Below are 23,628 nucleotides of genomic sequence, written 5' to 3'. Positions count from 1 at the left end.
TGTTAGTTCACTTGAATTCTGAACTCAGCTGAATGACGATTTCAAGCAGTGTATTTTCAGAGTTTGAAAATACATTCTGAAGAAGTCACTGGTGAGGATTTGGTGGGGATACACGTGAGGTCAGTATTTTCGCCCACGGGGGGAGGTCCCTGGGTGGAGTTGCAGTTAGGCTGTGCATGTCCTGGCTACTCCTGAAGGCCAGCCCTTCTGTGCAGCAGCGCGGAGCGAATCAACGGATTGGAAGGGAGTTAGTTCTCGTCCTTGGCACCGACCATCAACTGTTGATTGCAGAAAATGGGGTCAAGGACTTTTACATTAGAAGATGATCATTGAAACTACCTAAAATTTAACGGAAGAGGAAGTTTGACTCTCCTTTTCATAAGTCATCATAGCCATCCCTTAACAGTCAAGGGCTCTTCACATAGACAGGAGTCAGACTCCCACTACTCAATATCCACTAGAGACAGCAAGCTTCATTGTTTCCTCTGAGAGACAGTTAAGAGCTAAATAGTTCTACTCTACTTCCCCCCCCCTTTTTTTTACTGTTGCGATTCATAACATCCCCCAATGGTAACCATATTATTATTTACAATCGTTAAGCCAGAAAATGCCTGGTTTTCTTATTGTCACATACATTGATCTTCATAAAGCTAATACTTGATACACTAAATAAAATGTGCCTTATTCCATAAAATATGTAAAGAAAGCAAACATACAATAGATGTCACTGTACTAACAATAGTGACTACGCCTTTGGGTGTTATTGATCTGGTTGCTTCAAACAGGTTTCTCTTAGAACTGTTCCAGTGGGGATATAGCATTCTGAATTCTATAGTATATGAAGTGGTAGAAAGACCAAAAAGAATATTGGCTTTTACACAAGTGCACATTTAATTTTTTTTCGGCAAAGTGTTTAAAAATATTCTGAAATCTTTTTTCCCTTTAGGAAAGGGTGCAATTCAGTTGTGTTACTGAAATCAGTGTGATTCCAACAGTTTGAAACCTTGCCTCTTAGCACTGTCCCCTTCGTTCTGGGCCTCATTTCCTTCATTTCTAAAAGAGAAATAATAACAGCCCCCCCACCACCACCCCGTCAAATGTTTGTTGTGAAGGTTAGTGACGTACTTTATTTGAAAGCAGTTTGAAAGCACGACAGAAATATGTCACCATTGTTCTGTGAAAATTGGGAGAGAGATTTAAAGGGAGCCTTCTAGAGCCCTCCCAGGTGAATGTCCCTATGCTGAAATCTTATTTTTAACCTTTTCTTTGTCTCCTTTGCTGTTTAGACCCACACATGCTGTCACTTGAATTTTTGCGATCGTGTCCCCCAAACCTTCACATCTCCCCCTCAAACTCATCCTTTCTGCTGCTGCCACAGTTATCTTACTAAAACCTTAATCAGCTCATTTCTCTCTGCTTAATGTTCACTGATTTTCCAGCACCCACAGGTGGCAGACCAGGCAGTTTATGATCTCACTATGCCTGCCTTTCCAAGCCCATTACATATAACTCTCCTGTACAGTAGACCTCAATTTAAAACATTTGAGGTTTCCCAAGGACAACATATCTTCTCTGCACCTGGAGTGCCCTTTCCTACCTTGTCTTCCTGAAAAACCTGCAAACTGATTCCTTTAAGACTCAACTGCTACCTTGCCATGTGTGAAAACCCACACGATAAGCCCCATGGTGGCAGGCACCACATCTATCTCACTTATGAAATTGTCCTCTGTAACTGGTGTAGTTGCCAGCAAGTGCTTTAAAAATATTGAACGTTTTTGTTTGGTTGGTTGCATTTCTCCAGTGTCCGTTGTCTGCCAGGCTCTGGATGTGGTGTTTCAATAAACATTAGCTTGGCTTAATGATCTCCATTTTGCCTGTGTTCATATTTAAACATAACATGGATATAAAGTCATTGTAAGAAACATGGTTTGAGTATTTAAAGCAGACCTTTTTCTCTCATTGTTCTAGGAGTGTCAACATATCTATGCCTGGCTCCTGATGGAATCTGGGATCCCCAAGGACCAGATCTTAGCAACTGTTCTTCTCCTTGGGTCAACCAAATAACACAAAAGGTAAATCACGTGACTGACAAGGAAGGTTTTCCCAAACTTAGATCCTCTGCTGTTGACTCTAGCTGGTGCAGACAAACTGGTTAAGATCTTTTTTTAATTAATGTGGAAATATTCTTCCATTATATTTTTATTTAAGATTTAATGACACCCTTTGATATGCGATGAGCTAATCTAGAATTTTGTTGTTCTTAAAGGGCAAATCCATGAACTTCCTCTAAAGCAGGCAGTATTGCTTATGATAATTTTATTAATAATAAATTTTTTATGGTATTTTGAACTATAGGTATAAAAGTCCAAGAGGTATTATAAATCAAGCAAACAAAACATCTAGCATACATGCATATGGATTTTCCTGTGAAAATAACAATTACCAAAAAAAGTCTACCTTTGGAATCTTAAGCTATTTGATAAATGTTCTGTAACCTAATCATTTATCAGTGTTAAAAGTATATGTACGTGTGACAAAATCTTGCAGACTCAAATTTTCAGGGCTTATTTGGTTGCAATATGTTGAACATTTTTATTATTAATGCACTGTGGGGCTTTGAATTGATTTCATTACAAACAGAGACCAGATGTGCATTTATGCCAAAAGGACTATGGGATGAATCCTTATTATAGCAATTTGTGTGGATTTATGCACTCCTAAAATGAAGAGTCCTTCTATGGCACATTAGCTATGCTGAGGAATTTCTGAAAGAGATTTTTTCCTGAGAAATATTACGAATGATGGCTTTTCTAAAAGCCTGTCTGTGCCATTTGCCCTTTTCTCTATTTGTTTTTAACCAGGCTGATCCTCAGTAATATACTGAATAATAATCCATAAATATCTACCCAGTAGATTATTTAGCAGATGAGCCATAACTATCTATTTACCCTAAATCATGGAGAACAGTGGTTATATTGACTCTAGTTACCCTCTTACATATGCATCTCCACACTTGTTGCTATTCATAATGATGCTTCTCCAATTTCAGCACTGTTCCTGCCACAGTTTTTATGTCCTTTGATTTTATTACAGTGTAGCTCAGACCCCAGGGCAAATAACTCTTGCTGGATGTGATCAGATTAAGAGATCAGTAGCATATCTCCTTACATTAGCAACTTTTAAAAAATACTCCCTACATACTTAGCCCAGGGGTTGATATTAATTCAGTAATAATTCACCTAGAAAGCTGAGTGTTTTCATGATAATTCCTGAATATGGTTAGACTATTTCATTGCAGGAATTACTGACTGGGTGACTTTAACTGATAATGATGCTTAATTATTTTCTTTCCTCTGCAGACCTCCTAATCTTATGACAAAAGAGATAATTCTTTGCAAAGACCAGACAGCTGTTGCCCATTTGATTTATGGATGGGTGTTTGTTTTTTTTTTTTTTTTTTAATATAACAAATATGTTCCATTATTCTGGAGCAATTCTGTTTAATCCTGTAGAGTCTGTAAAATTGTGTAAGATTATAATTATAGTAAGATTATAGAATTTAGGCAATGAGAATTTATAATAATACCTTCGCTGCAGTTTTCATAAGTTTATAAAATCTTCAAAAGTATAACAGGAGGCTTTGGAGTAGTCTGAATCAGATTATATAAGTAGCCCAATGTCAGTGTTGGAGCTGGGGTTTTAGCTGGGTCTACTTTTATCAAGATATCACGCATAGCCACAACACTGGTTAAACTAAACTGCACAGAATTCCTGCCTTTACATCACACTTACTTCCCTAGTCTCTCTTCACTTTTGTCCACCCTTTTACCTGGTGTGCCCCTCATACCTCCAAATATTTATGCTATCCGTTGAATATAAAGGGTAGTTAAACAGGTTTCTTTACCATAAAACTCCAACACTTTTAAATATTAACATTGTAAACCTCCAAGAGAGAATTTGTGTGCAGTGTTCACTGAGCGATTTGTCCGTATTATCTCCCTAACTCTCCAAAGCATCTTTCACAGAATTCATACTTCTGCTCATTTCCTCCCTCAGTACCTGAGTCCCAACAACAGATAGAACATTGGAAAAGGATTTGTTTCTAGCAGTATTGGGGGAGCAAAGGTGAACTGCGAGGGATTGAGCAAGAACCCAGTGCTAGTAACAGAGGTGGAGCTATTCCCAACCCCAGGCCCACTGTTGCTGGATAAAAGGAGTGACAAAAAATTGGAAGCGGATGTCTTTGAGAAGAAAGATGGCCTACAGACAAGAGACTCAGCCTAGCCCCAGGCAACTTTTCAGAAGAAGACCAAAGGAAAATAAATACACTGACCTCACTCTCCCTCCTCCTTCCATTCCCTTGCCCACCCTCCCCATTGGACAAGCCCAGTGGAAGCCAGAGAAGAGAGGCACTCTGAATAACATCCTTCTGAGTTCACCCTCTAGGGCAGAGAGGAAGATGGAGGAGGATGGAAAGTGGCCTTGACCCAGGAAGTGGCCTTTTCCCCTTTTTCTAGTGGATTTTTTTATGTCATGTTGAAAAATGAAAGTGAAAGAGTTATCTTTCATGGTTCATTCCTTCTCTCTTCCCCCTTTTGTAGTCTTGTGAACTTCAAACTTTTAAAATAAAGGAACATTTTTGACCCCCAATGACAGCACAGATGAGAAAAGAAAGGAGGGAGTGATTCAGTATAAACAGTGTATTCAATGTCCCCATCTTCGTGAGCTCCTGAGTGAATGCATCGTAGCCTGTGAGGCACCTCCCTTATGACTGTACAGTGCTTCTCAGGGAATTCCTGAGGGCTTTCAAGGAAAGAACACTTCTGGATCACAGTCTCATCATCTATACCACAGGGAGGACTATTCTTTTCATTATCACTAACACTATCCACCCACTGTGTGTCCGGCACCCCTGTAGACAGCAAGTATACACAAGTACATGCATCAGGATGCTTACTTTAGTTTGAAAATGCAAACTATATTTTCATGTTTGCTAAGAAATGAGTTATGCACACACACCTCTGCCCCCCCCACCCCCACCCCTGCAGTCAGGCCAGAAGGGAGAAAACAGGCAAATAATTTTGATGGCTTCTGATCCATGAATGAATTCAGGCCACTTCCATACTGGTGAAATTATAGATTAAATTTTGTGTGGTGATAAAGTGTAGCTTATATTTTATTAGCGAAAATGTAAGCCTTTGAAGTCAGAATTTCATGAAGAAATTTGTTACAAATGAGCAAGAATACTTTCATAATGATGAGGTTTAATAAAAGCATAATATGTACAGAAAGAGCAAGGCAAAAATTTGTGCACAACGTGGCCTTTACTCCAGCAGCAATAGAGAGGGAGGTGGGAGAGAGAGGGAAAGAGAAAAATTGGTAGGTAGGTGGATAGATAGATGAGTCAATGGTCAGATGGGTGGGCGGGTGGATGGATGGATGGATGGATAGAAGGAAAGGCAGGTTCAAAGATAAATAGATGAGTGGATAGAAAAATAGATTAGTCTTCAAATTAAATTTTTTTAATATTTTCAAGCTTTTCTTGACAGCAAGCAGATTGGTTCAGAGCTCGGCCTCTTCACACATATGTAGCAAAATATCGTATTTTCTCGCCATAATGACGGCTTACTAAAATACAGTTTCTCACTTCAGCTTGATCTCTAGGTTAGACTCAGATTCTCCAAAAGGAGTTTATATTTTCTGTGTTGCATACCTTTAAAGAGCTGATTGCACTTTACACTCCCTCCAGTCAACTTAAAATTCTTTGAAATTACAGCTTGGAATAGCTTTCATATTTCTTTGCATGTGAAGTGAAGTAAGCTTCCTCCTTCATTGCCTAGTTCAACTATTATATGGAAAAGAAATGACTGAATTGTCACTGGAAAATAGTCTTTCTGTTTCTAACAAACTGAAGAGTCTTGTCTTTTGTTTGTTCACAAGCTACTGACAGATTTTGAGATAAGTAGAGTTCTCCCTGCGTTTTCTAATGAAGGATGTGAATACCTAGAATATTTGCTATTTAATTGTATAAGATAAGCCAGTTGCCTGCCTTGGAAGAAAAAGTCGAATCCTGTCACCCAGATTTTAATTTCTCCATTCTTTTAATCTCCATAGAGATTCTGTAAATTGCTTCTTAATTTTATCAGAGATTGGTAGGGTTTCTAGGACTTCAGGCTTATTTAACCTACTTTCAATTGTAAGATAGAAGCATTTAATTGTCTCTATACCTACTTGACTCTGATTTACAGCAAAATAGCATAAGTAGATCTTTCAAAGAAATGATAGCTATATACTTAAACACTATGAGAAACTCCTTCATGAATTGGTTTGGCACCCGATTAATGTTTGATGTAATAAATCTCATAAAATGTCAAAGCTTATTTCAAAGAAAATTGTTTTTACATGTGTCAAAATTTGACATGTAAATAGTATCCATCTCTGTCATAATTATCCTCAACTAAAGCTGCAGGGTTTGCCTTCCCCTATTCAAGTCCTGAATATAATCCCACCATTTCAATACAGGTATTAATTTACTAATCCTCACAGAACTCGTAAGATTTCTCAGTGTATGTGCTTATTGCTGAGAAATAACTTCAGTAGAATTTAGTGAAAGAAATGTTAGAGACAGACATTTTCATTAGGTCTGTAAGCTAGGATATACAGAATAACATTATTTCAACCCTGCCTCTGTGCAGAAGTTTGAGGCAGATTCGAGATATGCATGTATTTGTTGTATAGAAATGAGATACTTGTGGTCCGTGACTGCTGGGGTGAGAGAAGTAAATAGGGCCATCAGGACAGGGGAGTAACCTCTGGCTGCCACTGGAAAGAATATGGTCAGTGAAAGCCTTATCTGGAAAGGCAACTTTTGAACTGAGCGGTGAATGTTGAGGTCATAATGGCTGTTGGAGAATCCAGTTAATGGCATTACCATGGAGTGCCTCTCTTCCCTTCTCCTCCCCTCAGAGAGTAGGCCTGTCAGTGTACTTATAAGTCTCTCCCAAATCAGGCCACTTTCCACTGTTCTCCACTGCTGCTACCCTAACCCACAACAGCTTCTGCTGCTGTAGCCTCTTAGCAAGTACCCTGTCATTCATTCATTCACTCCTGAACCCTCTAATCCATTCTCCTGCATTTGATTTCAAACACAACTCTGATTAGATCACTCCTGTTTAGAATTATTAGTACCTTCCCTTGATCTTAGCATGATCCACAAAATCTTCATCATGACTTATGAAGGGAACAACTTAATCTGCCCCTTGCTCACTTCTCTGGCCACCTAAATTCCAGTTATAGCACCCCTTGTGCAGTTCCCCTAGGACCCCATACCCCTCCCTCCTGAAAGTGTCGTCTCTGCCTAGAGGCCCTCACCTATATCCTAACCCAATCCTTTCTTTTCCTCACACGAAACATTCTTCCTTAGAAAAGCATTTCCTAAATTATTCCCTAACTTCATACAGTCGATTAAAAGGCCCTTAAACTTGGATTCTGTATTGCACTCCACAAAATTAAAATTAAACAATTTTGTAGCTAATTTATTAAGAGTTCTTTCCACTGCTAGTACGTAAGCTCCTTTTTATTGGGAACCATTTTATTTAGTATTGTAGCCTCAGACTTTAGCATAATGCCATTAGAAATTCAAATTTTAGTTAAAAAAGCAAATGAACATGTAGAGTGAATAACTGTTGAAATTATAGAGATATTCATCCTATTTTTAAAGCAAGATACAGTACATATTTACCTCATAGACAATACAATTTATACTGTGTAGGTATCAATATTGAGTTCTGAAGGTGGAAAAGTGTGCTTTTCCTTTCTGTTGTACCTACAGTATCCTGTCTTCCCAAACCATGGTTGTTATAGTTGTTTACTTTGTGCCTTCCCACCCCATTTCCAGATGTTTTCTACCCCTCTACTAATATTCCCATAATACCTCATATACAATCCTGTTATTAAAATTGTCTCGTTGGGGCACCTGGGTGGCTCAGTCTGTTTAGCATCCAACTTCGGCTCAGGTCATGTTCTCACGGTTTGTGGATTTGAGCCCTGCATTGGGCTCTGTGCTGACAGCTCAGAGCCTGGAGCCTGCTTCGGATTCTGTGTCTCCCTATTTCTCTCTGCCCCTCCCTTGCTCGTGCTCTCTCTCTCTCACAAATAAATAAATAAACATAAGAAATAAAATAAAATTGCATCATTGCATTAATGTTATTTACTTGTATGCCTCTAACCCCAGATGCCTCTCAAACTTTGTTCAACACAGACCATTTAAGTAAATCAAAAGACTCTAGAGGTCCATCTGCCCTGACCATTCTCATAGAAAAACTAATACATGTCAATAAAGAAATAGAAGAAGACAATATAACAACCAACAAAGGTACAGAACAATTGTACAGGGGTGCTTGAGTGGCTCAGTGTCCGACTCTCGGTTTCTGCCCAGGTCATAATCTCAATTTTGTGACTTCAAGCCCCGCACTGGGCTCTGTGCTGACAGTGCAGAGCCTGCTTGGGATTCTCTCTCTCTTCCTCTCTCTCTGTCCCTCCCCCATTCACACTGTCTCTCTCTCTCTCTCAAAATAAATTAAAAAAAAAATTTAAAAAGAACAACTGTACAACAGTGATTAACAAAGTAAAACCATAGAATTCTACAAATATATTCATTATTAGAGGAATAGCGTAGATAGAAACTACAACAAATGCCAGCCCACTCTGTATCATGTGTTGATTAAAAGAACATCCTCTTGGAAAATTATGGGAATTCCAACCACTGGATGTTCATATGCACACTAAGAGTTTTTCAAAGTTACCAAGCACTTGTATCATGTGCACCATTCAATAAGTCTGAATGGAATACTGAATTTGAAATCTTTGCGAATACCTAGCTTCTCACTGATTTAAATTAACGAATACTAAATTTTGTAAATCACCTATTGATTATTAGATTACCAGTAAACAGCCTTACATTGTATATAAAATTAAAATATATGAATTACAACCACATTTATTTCACTCTGAGACCACTTGAAAATACTTTCATGACAGTCAGTGGGCCATGAATGCTACTTTGATCCACATTGAATTTGTTATGTACTTATCCTTGAACCCTGTAATATGCTCCATTTGGTTACAGGTATCTAGCTATGTAGGTCTTGACCATATTTTACAAATTTATTAAAGTTAGTGCGGGTGTTTACAATTGTAAGGATTTCTAAAAAACACTGGTTATATATAATAACTACTTTAACCATTCTTCTTGTAAAATTTAAACATTACATGGGGCGCCTGGGTGGCGCAGTAGGTTAAGCATCCGACTTCAGCCAGGTCACGATCTCACGGTCCGTGAGTTCGAGCCCCGCGTCAGGCTCTGGGCTGATGGCTCGGAGCCTGGAGCCTGTTTCCGATTCTGTGTCTCCCTCTCTCTCTGCCCCTCCCCCGTTCATGCTCTGTCTCTGTCTGTCCCATAAATAAATAAAAACGTTGAAAAAAAAATTAAAAAAAAAAATTTAAACATTACAGAAAAAGATTTTTCCTTTGATTCCCATCTTTCAGACTTCGTGCTTAAATATATGTAAAATAAACACATAAAAATATCATGTTTTATGTATTGTATTTCTTCTTCATAGATAGCATGTTTATATGCTACTTACATTTTGTATTTTTATTTCAAGTAGCATGCTAATAGATATTAGCGTAAATAAATACTTTTTTATACTTGCATTTATTTTAACTCAGCATTGCATGTTGAAATTTGATGTTAATGATATTGATCTCCTTTATACTTTTAAACCATTGTACAATATTCCATGATATTTATATACATGAGCAGTTTTCTGCAGGTCATAATCCATTTTGTTTTGTATTTTAAACAAGCTAGAATAAACATCTTTGAATATTTCTCTTTTACATCTGTGGGATTATTTGTTATGGTTGATAGTGATAAGAGAAATCCCTCAGTTATATAGTCTTTGCATTACAAAATTTAATGGACGTTGGTAATTAATTCTACGTGGGGCCTATACAAATATATATGCCCAGGAGCTGTTTCTGAGGGTGAGAGACATTTCCACAAATCCTTCCCAACATTGTGTTACTATACTTGCTTCGTTTTCAATTTGGATCTTTAAATATACTTGAGGATATGATTATTAATGATATAGATGTTCCGATAACCCTAACTTATTTATTTGTTTCTTAATAGTCAATCCTGCTATAAATATTTATTGAGCATCCCTGAGGAGATAGTGTTAACTTACATGACTAAGAGTCTTAGTCTTTCTCCTTATAGCCTGAATACCTGCTAGAAGATGACCTTACAGAAAGGACTTTTCTCTGTGTGACCCTAAGTTTTATATAGGACTGTGCTAAAAAAAAAAAAAAAAAAAGTTTCCGGGGCGCCTGGGTGGCTCCATCGGTTGGGCGACCGACTTTGGCTCAGGTCATGACCTCGCAGTTTGTGAGTTCTAGCCCCGGGTCGGGCTCTGTGCTGACAGCTGGGAGCCTGGAGCCTGCTTCGGATTCTGTGTCCCTCTCTCTCTCTGCCTCTCCCCTACTCATGCTCTGTGTCTCTCTACTTCTCAATAATAAATAAACGTAAAAAAAAATTATAAAAAAAAAGTTTCCTAAACATGACACTATTATATATTTAACTTGTAATATTGTAAGATATCCCTATCTTCTTATTACCCAAAGCTATCAAATTTGTTCATGTGAACATGGGTTATTAGTATCTGTCTTTTTAAATAACATCTTTGGGGTATTGACAGTTTGATATATCTTTATAGAATATAGTTGAAAAATAAGCATGTAGCTTCAGAAAAGGAAGATGCTAGGAACAGCAGTAATTTGCTACCTAGTGCAGTGGGAACAAAATCTCATATTTGGTTAAGAAGAAAATGACGACCTTTGAAAAACAGGGATTGTATTTGGGACAAATTTTTAGAGTTTAGCATCAGTCCGTATACATTGTGTATTAAGCACTAAATTAGGCACAATGGAAACTTTGTGCTTGTCTCTTAGAACTTAGAATATGGTTGGGGATTCACAACTGCATCATCACAACTCATCAGCATCCAATTTAGAAACTCACAGAGAAAATCATAGGGCAAACCTTAGATGTGACCACTCAAATGGATAATTAGGGTGAGAACAATTTTTAGAAGACTCCTCAAAGGGGACTTTCCTAAAGATATGAATTTCAAGTTAGGTATTGTGGGAAAAGATGGATTAGTAGGAAAACCTGAGACTATCTTTCAGGTGAAGCCGGAGTTAAATAACTATGTCTTGGCTTGATGATTATAATTCCCATGCAAAAACAATTGTTCACAGAGACCAATAAAATCCCTTACTTAAGATCTCTTTCCTTTTTATTCTGTTTTCAAAAAACCGCAGTTGAAATCTGGAGAGACAGCTGCCAACATAGCTAGAGAGCTGGCTGAACAAACAAGAAATCATTTGAATGCTGGAGACATCTCCTACTCAGTCCGTGCCATGGACCAGCTGGTAGGGCTCCTAGATGTACAACTCCGGAACTTGACCCCAGGTGGAAAAGATAGTGCTGCACGGAGTTTGAACAAGGTAAGGACTTCAGCTATATATTTTTAAAGCTGTAGTAGGATCAGTGAGCCTTCCTTGGTTAATTTCTCTCTATAAAATTCGTTCGTTCTAAAGAGCATCACTAGTTACATTCAGTCTGCTTCACTATTTTATTATTAATGATGGCCCACCCTATTTGGCCTCTAAAGACACAATAAATGATAATCTCTCTCTTTACAAAAAATGTAAATTTTTTGAATTTACAATTCTATTTTCTTTAGTGTTTACTGTTTTGAATGCTAAATTCTGGCAAGGTCAATACGAGTAAATGTGATTTATTTTGCTTCTTTTCTTCCTTTTAAACTTTTATTTTAAAATAATTACAATAAAACAAATGTCTAATTGCTATAAACAAAAGTCTAATAAGTATAAATTTAGAAAATAGCAACAATGAGAAAGGATATTAGCAAATCATTAAAGATGTTTTAAAAATGAAATGACTTAATCTAATTAATATTATACTTAAAAACTCATGAGGCAAGTAATTAGGTTTTAATTTGTATTTCCTTTTGATATTTAAATTACCCAGATTTTACTTCACTATGTTAACACTTAGAAGGTTTAACTGTATTTCAGCAAATCTGAATAATGAAAATAATACATTTTTAAATTTCAGAGAAGATACATTTTATATATTCTTATTGATACTTATAAATATACAATATATTTATATACATTATATAAACATATACAAGCATTTTATGTTTATTACATATAACCTATACACCATATAAGCACTTAACTTACATAACTATGTAAAATATATTTTACATATTTATAAGGAATATAATTTATTACTTATAAAATCACATGGTGAAATAACTCCATGATCAAAAACAAACTAGAATTGCTACCATCAAATGACATGTTCCCTAAAAGATATTTGTGCAGGAGAAGTGATCAATTATGGAAACTGGATTTTAAGGCCTTGAATGTCTGATAGTCCTACTACTGTATAAAGCAAGAAATTGGCAATAACAGACTAAAGTCCTCAATGGAATTCACTAAATGAACATTCCCCTTTACAATGACAAATGACTTCTGAGTGGTTTTTTAATATGTTAAGTTCTTTTGTGTCTTATTAGACTAAAGTCTCACTGATAAAGATGGAAGAAATTTTTCCAATAATGATGGTTGGATATAGGAAAGCCTACTATTTTATCTGGCAAATACAGTTTTTCCTGCAGTTTCATCCTCAGAAAACAGATTCTGTTTTATCTAGTAGATATAAATTATTATTAGAGGTTTGTTTTTTTTTTTGTTCATGCTGAACATAAAGGAGTTATTTTTGTCACTTATACCCCTGACGGAATCACAACCAAGTCCCTGATAAAATGTAATCCACAGCGGCCTATGTAATCTGGGCATGCTGTGATTTTAATGTGTTATTACCCAGGCTGACTGGATGCTATTAATGAATATTGCCGCCAGCTATTGTTATCCTAATGTACTGGAGGTAGTAATTTCTATTAATGTTACATATCCATAACATTACTTGTTATAGCAATACTTTGTATCTTTATTTAAAAATGATGTTGATGTCTGACAATATCAGGTAAAGCTGGCAATTAATGTCACATTCTAACTGGCTACAGCTAATCAGCTTGCCTACTCTGAATATCAAATAACTACATAATGGGCAAATTTCCATTTGTGAAGCTTTTTAATGCTTTCTTTTGTTTCCCATTTGGCTCTTTTCAGTTGTTTATATAATGTGGTTTGTCATATGTTAATTTGCATGATGGGGTAAGGAGATGGGAGGGCAAAGGTTATTCACATGCTTGCTGGCTTGCTCTCATATCCTGTGGTTCCCACTGTTCCCCGAAGCAGTTATAACCCATCAGATTTGCAAAGTCAACTTGGTACAAATCAATTGAACTCCACATTGAAATTCTGAAGGGTTTAGAGTCCTGCAACACCAAGATGCGAGTCAGTGATCCAAATGACAGCGCTGGCAATTTACTTGCACTCATTCCTCACTTAATTCTGTAGAGGAGTAACTGCAGTGTGCTCTTTGAAGAATGCATGAATTAAAGTTGGGAGAGTATTAGCCACACAAAAGGCATCAGAGTAACTGCTTCTTAAACCTGGGTAATTTTCTCCTTCAACAATCAAGGCTACTGAAGGGAAAAAAAAATAGGGAAGTAGAAGAAAATCACAATCGAATTTATAAAATTTTGTGTCATTTATTTAAACAGGGCAATTAAACTTATTAATTATTCATTCCATCATCAGAAAAAAAAAATGTTTGGGATTGAATATGAGTTGTTGTTAACCTTTTGCCCAGAAAAACATCACTCAGTATGCAAACAAATAAAAACAGGCTTCTTATCCCACAGAAGTTTCTAAAATGTATAATTTTTTTTGGTCAAAACTGTGAAAAGAAATTATTCAAGAAATAAAAGCAGTGATAAGTCAGAAGATGAATCACATTCTTCTAATCAGAAGTTACTTATCTGTTGGTATCTTTCCCTTGGAATCAAATAACCATAATGAATGGACATTTCTATTTTTCTGATAAACAGAATTTTTTGTGTTTGAACATACGGTTTGTGGTGCATATTAACCATCTCTATAATCTCTAAACCACAAACAATGTGGGTTCCAAAGTTTTGATATAACTTCCTTAACTTCATGTCTTCATTTGTGGCCCATGAATTAACCACTAACCTGATGTGAAATGAATCATTTCAAATAACTGAAGTGTAATGATTATTACTAATTTCTACTACATTTATTCCCAGATTTCCTCCCATCATTAACAACTTTATACCATACAGTTTCCACCTGGCTTATTCTGAAAGGGCGTTGGCGACTGTCTTTCAAGCCATGGCTTACATTTTGCTGCTGCTTAGCTTTCATTCTCCTCTAGAAAGTAGTGCACAACAGAATAAGGTGTTTTGTGTAGATGCGTTCTTTTATTTTTCTTGTTTTCTTCTATCACTAACTTGTTTTTTCTATTCTGTGTTTAATCTGCTGTCTTAATGGATTCAGCTTCAGAAAAGAGAGCGCTCTTGCAGAGCCTATGTCCAGGTACTTTCTGCGTTTTTATAAATGTGTTAAGTTGTTGAATTGTCTCTGTTGGCGATAGCATTGATGGGCATCTGATAGCAAAACGGTAACGTACCCTGTTGAGCTAAAGGGATTTAAAGGGAGGGCATGAAGGGTGGGGACAGAAAGACATATGAAAGGGTATGTGCTGAAAAGAAATCTGGCAGTGCCCATGCTCTGTCATCCAAGATGAACACAGACCAACAAGGAGGTGTAACTTGGAATGTGAGAATTTTGATCATAACTGAAAGGTGAGTTGGGTGCAATACGTAAATCTCTAATTTCTTCATAGAGGTGTGTGTGTGTGTGAAAGCATTTCATTAATACACTGGGCCAGCTAATATTTGAGTAGCAAATCATTCAGAAATGACATTTAATCAGCCATATAAGACAACGAATAGTCCAGAATTACTTGGAACATCGTGCTTCTGTACCAAAATATTCCACCCACATGGTGACTGTCTTACCTTCCCACCCATTATGAACATTTTAGTCCTGATATAAATATAATTTTTCTCCAGCTAACATGTTGCAATTTGTTTCTAAGCAGGGTAGAAACCATTACTTTGTTTATGGGGTCTGTGTGAAAAGAATGGCAGAAACAACTTTATAGTTATTTTTACAAGACAGGAAGGCAGTGTAGAGGTTTGAAAATTTTTTTTTTCCTTTTTCCCCTCTAGGTTCTTTGGCTGGTCTAATAATTAAATTGACATAAGACAGATTAACAGGAGAAAAAAAAACAACTTTAATTCCAGATGTACAGGAACCCCCAAAGACATGAACTGGAAGGCAGTCAGGCAATTGAATGTTATTCTAAACTAAGGAATGGGATAAGGACCTGAGGCTTTAAAAAAGAGGGACAATAATTTACATCAAAAAAAATATTAGAAAGATAAGCTTTTAATGTGCATTTTACTGTATAAATTTATGAATCTTTGAATGTAAGGAACATTCAGCTGTTTTTTTGTTTTTTCCATATATATATAAACATATATCTTATATATATATTCTATATATATAAGATATATATATCTTATATATATATTCTATATATGATATATATATGTATCTTATATATATATATATATTCCCTAAAGATATATCTCCTGTCCTCTTAATATGTATAATAGGTAGAGAAATTGAAGTATTCTTCAGCAATGAAAGCTGAAGATCATTTTTTAGCAGTTTTAGGATTGTTTTTGATTGCAATCTATGCTATCCCTTTAATAGGGCCTTGGAGATAATTAGCCTTTTGGTATTTAAATCTGTGAAATGCATGGTCATTCAAACATGAATCTCTGATGGAAAATTAATAGCACAGTTTATTCAATGGCTGATTTCCTGGTGTTATAATTGCCTGGCTATGAATAAATGTTTCAGTTATTGACTAAACATCTGATAAGGCCAAATACAAACAGGATATTTGTGAAGTAGAAATGCTCTGCTCACTAAGACATGGCATTACTTCTATTCATTTTAACATAGATGATCACTCTATGAAATTCTAGAGTAAATAACACTTTAAACTTTATTTGAATTTTAAAGACTTGTTTTATGTTCCCTATTGTTTCTAGGTTTGGAGCACTTTCTGAGTTATGTATACGATAGATTTAAAATACACTAGAAGTGCTTTATGCATTAAATTTGAAAAAAAAATGTAGCTGTTTAAACATGAGATTATTTAAAAATGTGGCCTTTACATCGGTGTAAACAATGATTCTTCTAGGTTTGACTTTGACCATCAAATCCATTTAGCTTTTAATTGTTTAGAGGTACTGTGTCTATTCTATGATTTATCTAGATCAGTCTTTTACTTCTTTATACTTCCTACATTTGTTTATTAAACATAAAAAGCACAGTAAAAACTGAACTATCATCTGGCAGCCATGATAACTGAATATTGTTCTGTAGGTGAATAATTGAAAGGTGATTGCTTTGATTTTTTTAAATAATATGCGAATCTCCTAATACTCAGTATGCTTGTACCTCAAAAAATTTAACAAAAACGAACAAAAAAATTGGGTCCAGTATTTTTTTCATTTAGTTTTAATATAGATTACACTAAAGTCTTTGTTCACTACCAAGAGATCGAAACTGATACAAGTCATAGTAAAAAAAAAAAAAAAAAAATCATTATCATGTCTGGGGCAAAATAGATACCTTCATTCAAGAAGAGAGTGTTAAGTATTATTCCAAGAAAGAGAAGTAAGTCTTGTGTTACATCTGTAACATGTACTGTGATGTCCTATATTAATAAAAGCTACCTTAAAAATGAAAATGCGTTCACTGAGATCTGGAGAGATGAGATGATTGGCCCAAGGTCAACCACTAGCACCGAAGGCACTAATGCTGTTGTCCCTACGTGTCTGTAATGTTTTTGCAACATGAACAGTGATTTATTGTTGAGAATAAATGCATTTATCAGGCACTAATTCTGTGGCCATCACTGTGTGGAGCAGTTTGCATAAATTCTTATTTAATATTCACAACAATCTTTTGATATAATTATAAGAGAGAGAGAGCAGGAGAGGGATAGAGGAAAAGGAATAGAGAGAGAATCCCAAGCAGGCTCCACACTGTCAGAGCAGAGCCTGATGTGGAGCTCAAACTCATGCACTGTGACTTCATGTCCTGGATTGAAATCGAGAGTCAGATGTTTAACCTACTGAGCCACACAGACACCCCAATTATTGCTATTTTTAACTTAGAGTAGAGAAAATGAGACCCAGGGAGAAAATTAAGTGACTTTAACAAGATCGTACCATAGTAATGAAGGGGGTCCTGAATTCAAAGCTTGGACTTCCTGATTCTGAAGCTCATGTTCCAAATCCCTAAGATATGGCTATTCCAGAACTGACTTCATTATTTGGTGTTAGGAGTCAGGATAGATCTACTGGTTTACATTTACTGATTTATTTTATTTTATCTCAGGGATGATATAGAATAAAATAGTTTTATTTTCCTTCTTGTTTGAGGTTCAGTTCACATGGCTGTTGGGTAATAATTTTGTACTGCTAAGTTCAAATACACACATAACTTGCTTTGAGGTCCTTTTGTTTTCAGAGGACACTGTGATCAAAAAGTCATCATGTTAAGAAAGGAAAAAGCAAATAGAAAATACGGTAACGCTGTGTTAAAGGAGGAACTGTAAAACTGTTTTCCAAAGTGACTGCGCCCTTGTACACTTCCAACCAGCAATACATGAAGGTTTCACTTCCTTCACATCCTCGGCAACACTTGTTATTTTCTCTCTTTTTTGAGTATAGTCATTCTAGTACAGGTGGATTGCAAAAGTCCTTAACTCCAGTCATGGAATGGGGGCTTGGGTGGGTGTGGGAGTGTGGTACGTGAACCAGTGAAAAGTCATATGACTCCAAAGAGACATCCGTGGTTTTCATGAGACTCTGGGAGTACAGGTTGACCTCAAACCACTCAAGAACTGCTTTCATGTTGTATAAATGAAACCAGAACTTAGATTTTCATTTTTTTCTCAATTGTCAATCCTGTGCCCAGTTTTTAAATAGTAATGTTTGTTAGCATTGTTCTCTTCTTTAGAAGGAAATATTAAGAAATACTGGCATTCATTTTTTCACAGTTTTAAAAGCAGGACATTTTCCTAGCTAAGCATTATATATATTTAAAAAATTTATCAGCCATTCTTTTTGTTCTCTAGATCTCAGAGGCAGCACATATGCCCTGTAGATTCTGCAGTTGACCTTGCTTAATGGATAATATAAGAACATACAGTTATGGGTATGAATCATTTGAGTCATCCTTTGGAAGCTGCTATTACCTGCACAGTCAGGCTGAGAACTGATTGGAAAAAACTGGTAGATAGATGCAAATGAACACACACACAGTTTTCTTCCTTCCTTCCTACCTTCCTTCCTCCTTTCCTTCCCTTCTCCTTCTTTTTCTTCAAAGGCAGATGGTTTGTGTTCTTTAAAGCTTACAAAGAATTTGAAACACACTTTTAATTTTAATTCACGACTATGATTTGCTCATTACGGATTTGTTAATTTAGTTTGTTTGTTTTGCCTTAATTATCCACTAGATATCTCTGGGCTAGGCACCAGCAGTGCCAAAACAATGTCTGTCTCCGACTATGGAAAAATACCACATAATAATTAACAACAAAAACATTCAAGAGTTAATAGTTGAGCACGTGAGCCCAATAACCTTATCAGCACTGGGATACAGCAACGCACATAACAGGCAAAATCCTGCTGTGATATTTCTAGGGGCAGAATATAAACAATACAGTAAGTATGTGAAAAATATGGCCTATGAGATGATGATAAATACTAAGGAGAAAAAGAAATGCATCACCAAGTTGATATTTGAGCAAAACTCTGAAGGAAGTGAGGGAGTGAACTATGCACATACAAGGGGAAAAGCACTCTTGTAGAGAGACAGAAAATTTCTGAGGTAGAAACATGCCTGTGGTATTCCAGGAGGCCAGTGCAACTGGTGCATTGTAATTTTACATTTTTTTTAATGTTTATTTTTTTGAGAGAGAGAAAGAGTGAGACAGAGTACAAGCAGGGGAGAGGCAGAGAGAGAAGGAGACACAGAATCTGAAACAGGCTCCACGCTTGGAGCTGTCAGCACAGAGCCCAAGGCGGGGCTTGAACCCACAAACCGTGAGATCGTGACCTGAGCCGAAGTGGGATGCTTAATGGACTGTAACTGGTGCACTGTAAAAGAGAAGAGGGTAAAAGAGGTAGCAAGGGCTCAGATGTGACAGACCATCATAAGGATGCTGGCTTTTATTCAGAGAGACACAGTAAACCACTGTAGGTTTCAGAGCAGAGTGATGACGTGACCTAATGGGTTTTAAAAGTAAAGAATAGATTATTGGAGGAAAACTAAAGCCTGAAACAGGGTGACCAAGCACAATAGGGTCAAATAGACTCATTTGAGTCTCACTGAGACTCACTGAATGTGAGATGCTGAGATAATTACTCAGGTTCAGGATTTCTTTTTAAGTGTACCAAACAGGATTTGCTAAGGGATCATATGTGACATGTCAGAGAAAGGAGTCAAAATGACAAAAAGTTTTGCCTGAGCTTCTGGAAGGATGAAGTCACTATTTATTGAGACAGTCTGTCTGTGACCAACTTGGGACCAGAACAAAAAGCACTTCACTTTGGGGCATGTCAACTTTGAGATTCCCGTTAGTTGTGCAATGCAGATGTTAAATATGCAGTTAGTTATATAAGCATGCAGTTCGGCTGAGAGATCAGGCTAGAAATCATCATTTGGCAATGTTTCACTTCAAGTGGCATTTACAGCCAACGTTGCTAGATGAATACATCAACACAATGAGTGTAGAGAGAAGAGGAAAGAATCTAGGACGGAGCCCCAGGATACTGCCATACTCTAAGAGGTCAGGGAGAAAAGAAACCAACAAGAGAGGCTGAAGAACAGCCTTGAGGAACAAGGGAAACCTGCAGAGCATGGCATTCAGGAATCCACTCCAGTTCGTATTTCACAGAGGAGGTAATAATGTCAATGTCTGAGCTGCTCAGAAATGCTGACACAGGTTTTCAAGGATAAAAGTAATGTCAACTGTTGATTAATTGAAAAAAATTCCAAAGCCCATATATCTATATTATTATGTGTACTTTCTGATTTTTTTTTTTTTTACCTATTCCTTTCATTCTTTTGTCTCCAATGCAGACTTTCTTGTGAACCTAAGTTGCCACTTGCGTCTTGGACAAAGTGCAAATTGAATTATGCCCGTTTTACTTGTCTGCCTTTGGTGCATGAGACAGGAAGGATTCTAACCTCCATTTATACTGCTAGGAAGAAATTAATGAGTATTTTCAAGTTCCTTGTTTGGTCACTTAATTGGCTGTGTGACAAAGAGCTCCGTGGTGCATGTCAAACAACTTTCAGAGTCCTCTAATGATTTGTGCTTTGCTTGACTTGTGATACTATTCTGTGTGGCCTGTCAGGCTGGATATCCTTGTTAAAGTGGCTAGAATAAATTGGCTAGTGGTGTGCATACAATGTAGTATATTAACTACAGCAACAGGGAGTACTTTTAGCAGCTCTTTCAAGAGATTTCGATGTTTGCCCATAAGCATCAAAGCCAACCCAAACTTTCATTTAATATAATTAAAAGGACATCTGAAAGTAGTTTGAATCACAGCAGGTTCTTGAGGTTTGGTAACCCTTTGTTAAAACCCTGTGAACTTAATATATTTCACAGCTTGATAAATCTGCACTTGATTTGTGTCAGTAAGAGAGAAAATATAAATCTGCACCCTGCGTGTTTCTGGTGCCCTGAACCTATTGCTGAAAAACACTGAGATCAAAGAAAGTGACTTCCATCGACAAAACCAGAGTAGTTTTCTTCAGAGAAAGAAGTTGTAAGAATTCTCCCCTGTAAGTTGTAGTTATTAAATGCTGTGAGAAAGCAGTCATTGAATCAAAAGACAGTGAAACAGCATGTAATGTAGCAGAGTAAATTATACAGGTTATCATTTAAAACATGGACAGGTCACTTCATCTATCTCATAATTAAAAAACCTCCAAATGACAGATGTTAATTATGGAGATCCTACTTTGACGTGCATAGAACATCATTCTGGGGAAATCTCTCAAAATTCCTGTGGTGAATGTGTCAGGTCAAGCAGTGATGGCTGCTTTACAGTCATTTCCGACTCTTCCATTTTGTACATTCCTATAAATAAACAAAATGTTCCAGCTGCTCTTTGTATATACATGGTTTATGAATGCTTCGGGAAGTAATTCTTATGAGGGTCAAAAAACCCCTTCTGTTTTTAAATAAAATATTTTCATCTGAAACAAAAAATTTTCCCACTTCTTTTCACCAAGTTGTATTCTCTCTTATAATTTTCTGACCAAAGCCTGGGTCATTAATTAATTGTTAATTTAACGTTCTTTCTAATGCATCATTGCATTCTGAAGGGTTTACTTTCAGAAAAGTTTTAAATACATAGGCTATATAAATATTATTTCTGTGCAAAAAAAAAAAGGATAGACATCAGTTTACTTTGTTATTTCTTTAATATCTCTATGATCACATAGCTAACCAGAAGGAAAAAGATATTAAAAATAGCATTACAGATTTAAGACCCTACTTTCTGAAGCTATCATTACCTTTTCTGATGCAGGTCAGAAAAGAAATGGAAGTTTTAAGGTGTAATTTGCAGTAAAGTAGTTGCCTGATGGCTTGAAACCAAACAAATGATTTTTTAGTACTGCTCCCTACAGAGTTATAATTTTGATATTTTCCCTTATCTAATATATTAATTTTATACAGCTCGTAGTATCACAAACTTTATTATGGTGACTTAAACAAACCAGGGTTTTATTCATATGCATAAAAAAGAAATGCAGAACAGGATTAGCATGAAAATTCCACATCAGAGACCAAGACTTCATCTGTTTTTCTGTTCTATTATCTTTAAAACATGCGCTTCCATCCTCAAAATGAGACAATGGCAGGGGTGCCAAAGTGGCTCAGTCGGTTAAGCATCAGACTCTTGGTTTTGGCTCAGGTTAAGATCTCACAGTTCATGAGTTCAAGCTCTACATTGGTCTGTGTGCGGTTAGTGTGGAGCCTGCTCGGGCTTCTCTCTCACTCCCCCTTTCTCTCTCTGGCCCTCCCTACTTATACTTTCTCTCTCTCAAAATAAATAAAAGAAAAAATGAGACGATGGCTACTTAGGTTCCAGTCATCACTTCATGCTAATCTCTAAACAGGAAGATCTCCCCATCATCTTCCCAGGCATTCAGCTCTTTATAGCAATCACTATTATCAGCCTCTTAAAAATCCTACCAGAGAAGACTATTTTTATTCTTATCCATATTTTTGTGATCAATTTTATTTTTATCAATCTTGTCATACAATCACAAAACCGTATTGTTCTCTCTGCCTACATTAAGGACTTTGGGGTTAGCTTGTGGCAGAACCATGCAATGGGGCAGCATTCCTCCACTGAAAGGAATGAATGTGTAGAGATTGCATCATGGTTTACGTCAACAAAACAACTTAACCCTTCATCAGTAGGAAATGGGTTGAATAAACTGCTACACCAAATAATGGAATACTCTTTAGCTATGGAAGAAATGAGGTAGATCTTGCATTGATTTAGAAAGGTAGGTGTGGTATATTAGAGGCAAAAAACAAATAACAGCATACTTGTAGTGATCACATTTGTTGGTATATACATGTAAATATTTGTAAGTCTGGAAGGATCCATGACAGAGTGATTTCTTTTTCTGGTGAGGTTGGTGGTGTTATCCCATAAACCATCTTTCAGGTTTTAATTTATATACTTCTGTATTAAAAAATACATTACAAGTGTATACTTTTTAAATTTTTTATTAATATACATTATTTTATATATTTAGATGCCCTACTTCAAAGTGAAATTTCATATAACTGAATCGATTTTTCCCTCAAGAACAGCTTCTCTGGGTGTTTTTTCTCTTTATTTTATAACCATTCTACCAGTTCTCATAAAAATATCTAGAGTCATTATTATTTCAAGAAGAAGGGCTCTTTGGATATTTTTATGGTTGAGTTCATTTTGAAACCAGTGGAAACTCTCCTCCCTTCTGTGATACAACACTCTTCTGGCTCCTTTTTCTTCATCTCAGGTGTTGACAGTTCTTTCTACATTTTCCCTGTCATTAGTGTTTCTGGGCCATCAATTCTTCCTCTACTCAGTTTATCTGGGTAATGTCGGATATACCAATGGCTTGTTTCTTACTTAAATTTATGTTGCCTAAACCTGTATATCAACAATGGATGTTTAAGTGAGCTGCAGCTGAGGGGGTAAGAACATGCCCCAGATGTGCCACTTTGGCATACTGATTATTTGAAAGCAACAAACATACTAAAATAACCCTTATCTTCCATTAGATTCCACTATATATTTCCTAGTCAGTTTCCCACAATGTACTGTTCCTGAAAGCTTAAAACCTTTTCCTTCATCTTGTCACTTCTTT

At 36.4% G+C, this 23,628-nt stretch overlaps 1 protein-coding gene across 36 annotated transcripts in view; it reads left to right on the top strand.

Moving 5' to 3' along the window:
- Positions 1 to 23,628, top strand: part of ADGRL3 (adhesion G protein-coupled receptor L3) — an 842,607-nt gene that overhangs the window by 674,725 nt on the left and 144,254 nt on the right. For 31 of the 36 annotated variants that reach the window (XM_040482516.1, XM_040482534.1, XM_040482367.1 and 28 more), the window contains 3 exons: positions 1,969 to 2,072; positions 11,386 to 11,571; positions 14,584 to 14,622. In XM_040482516.1, the coding sequence (XP_040338450.1) occupies positions 1,969 to 2,072; positions 11,386 to 11,571; positions 14,584 to 14,622 (329 nt within the window). The remainder of the gene's footprint in view (positions 1 to 1,968; positions 2,073 to 11,385; positions 11,572 to 14,583; positions 14,623 to 23,628) is intronic. The other 5 variants (XM_040482575.1, XM_040482585.1, XM_040482555.1 and 2 more) reach the window with 1 other exon arrangement.

Source organism: Herpailurus yagouaroundi, unplaced genomic scaffold (genome assembly GCF_014898765.1).
Source record: "Herpailurus yagouaroundi ecotype Mexico unplaced genomic scaffold, PumYag 28, whole genome shotgun sequence".
In the NCBI taxonomy this organism is placed as follows: Eukaryota; Metazoa; Chordata; class Mammalia; order Carnivora; family Felidae; genus Herpailurus; species Herpailurus yagouaroundi.
The sequence above is the reverse complement of the archived record's forward strand: the minus strand, read 5'-3'. Positions and strand labels throughout refer to the sequence as shown.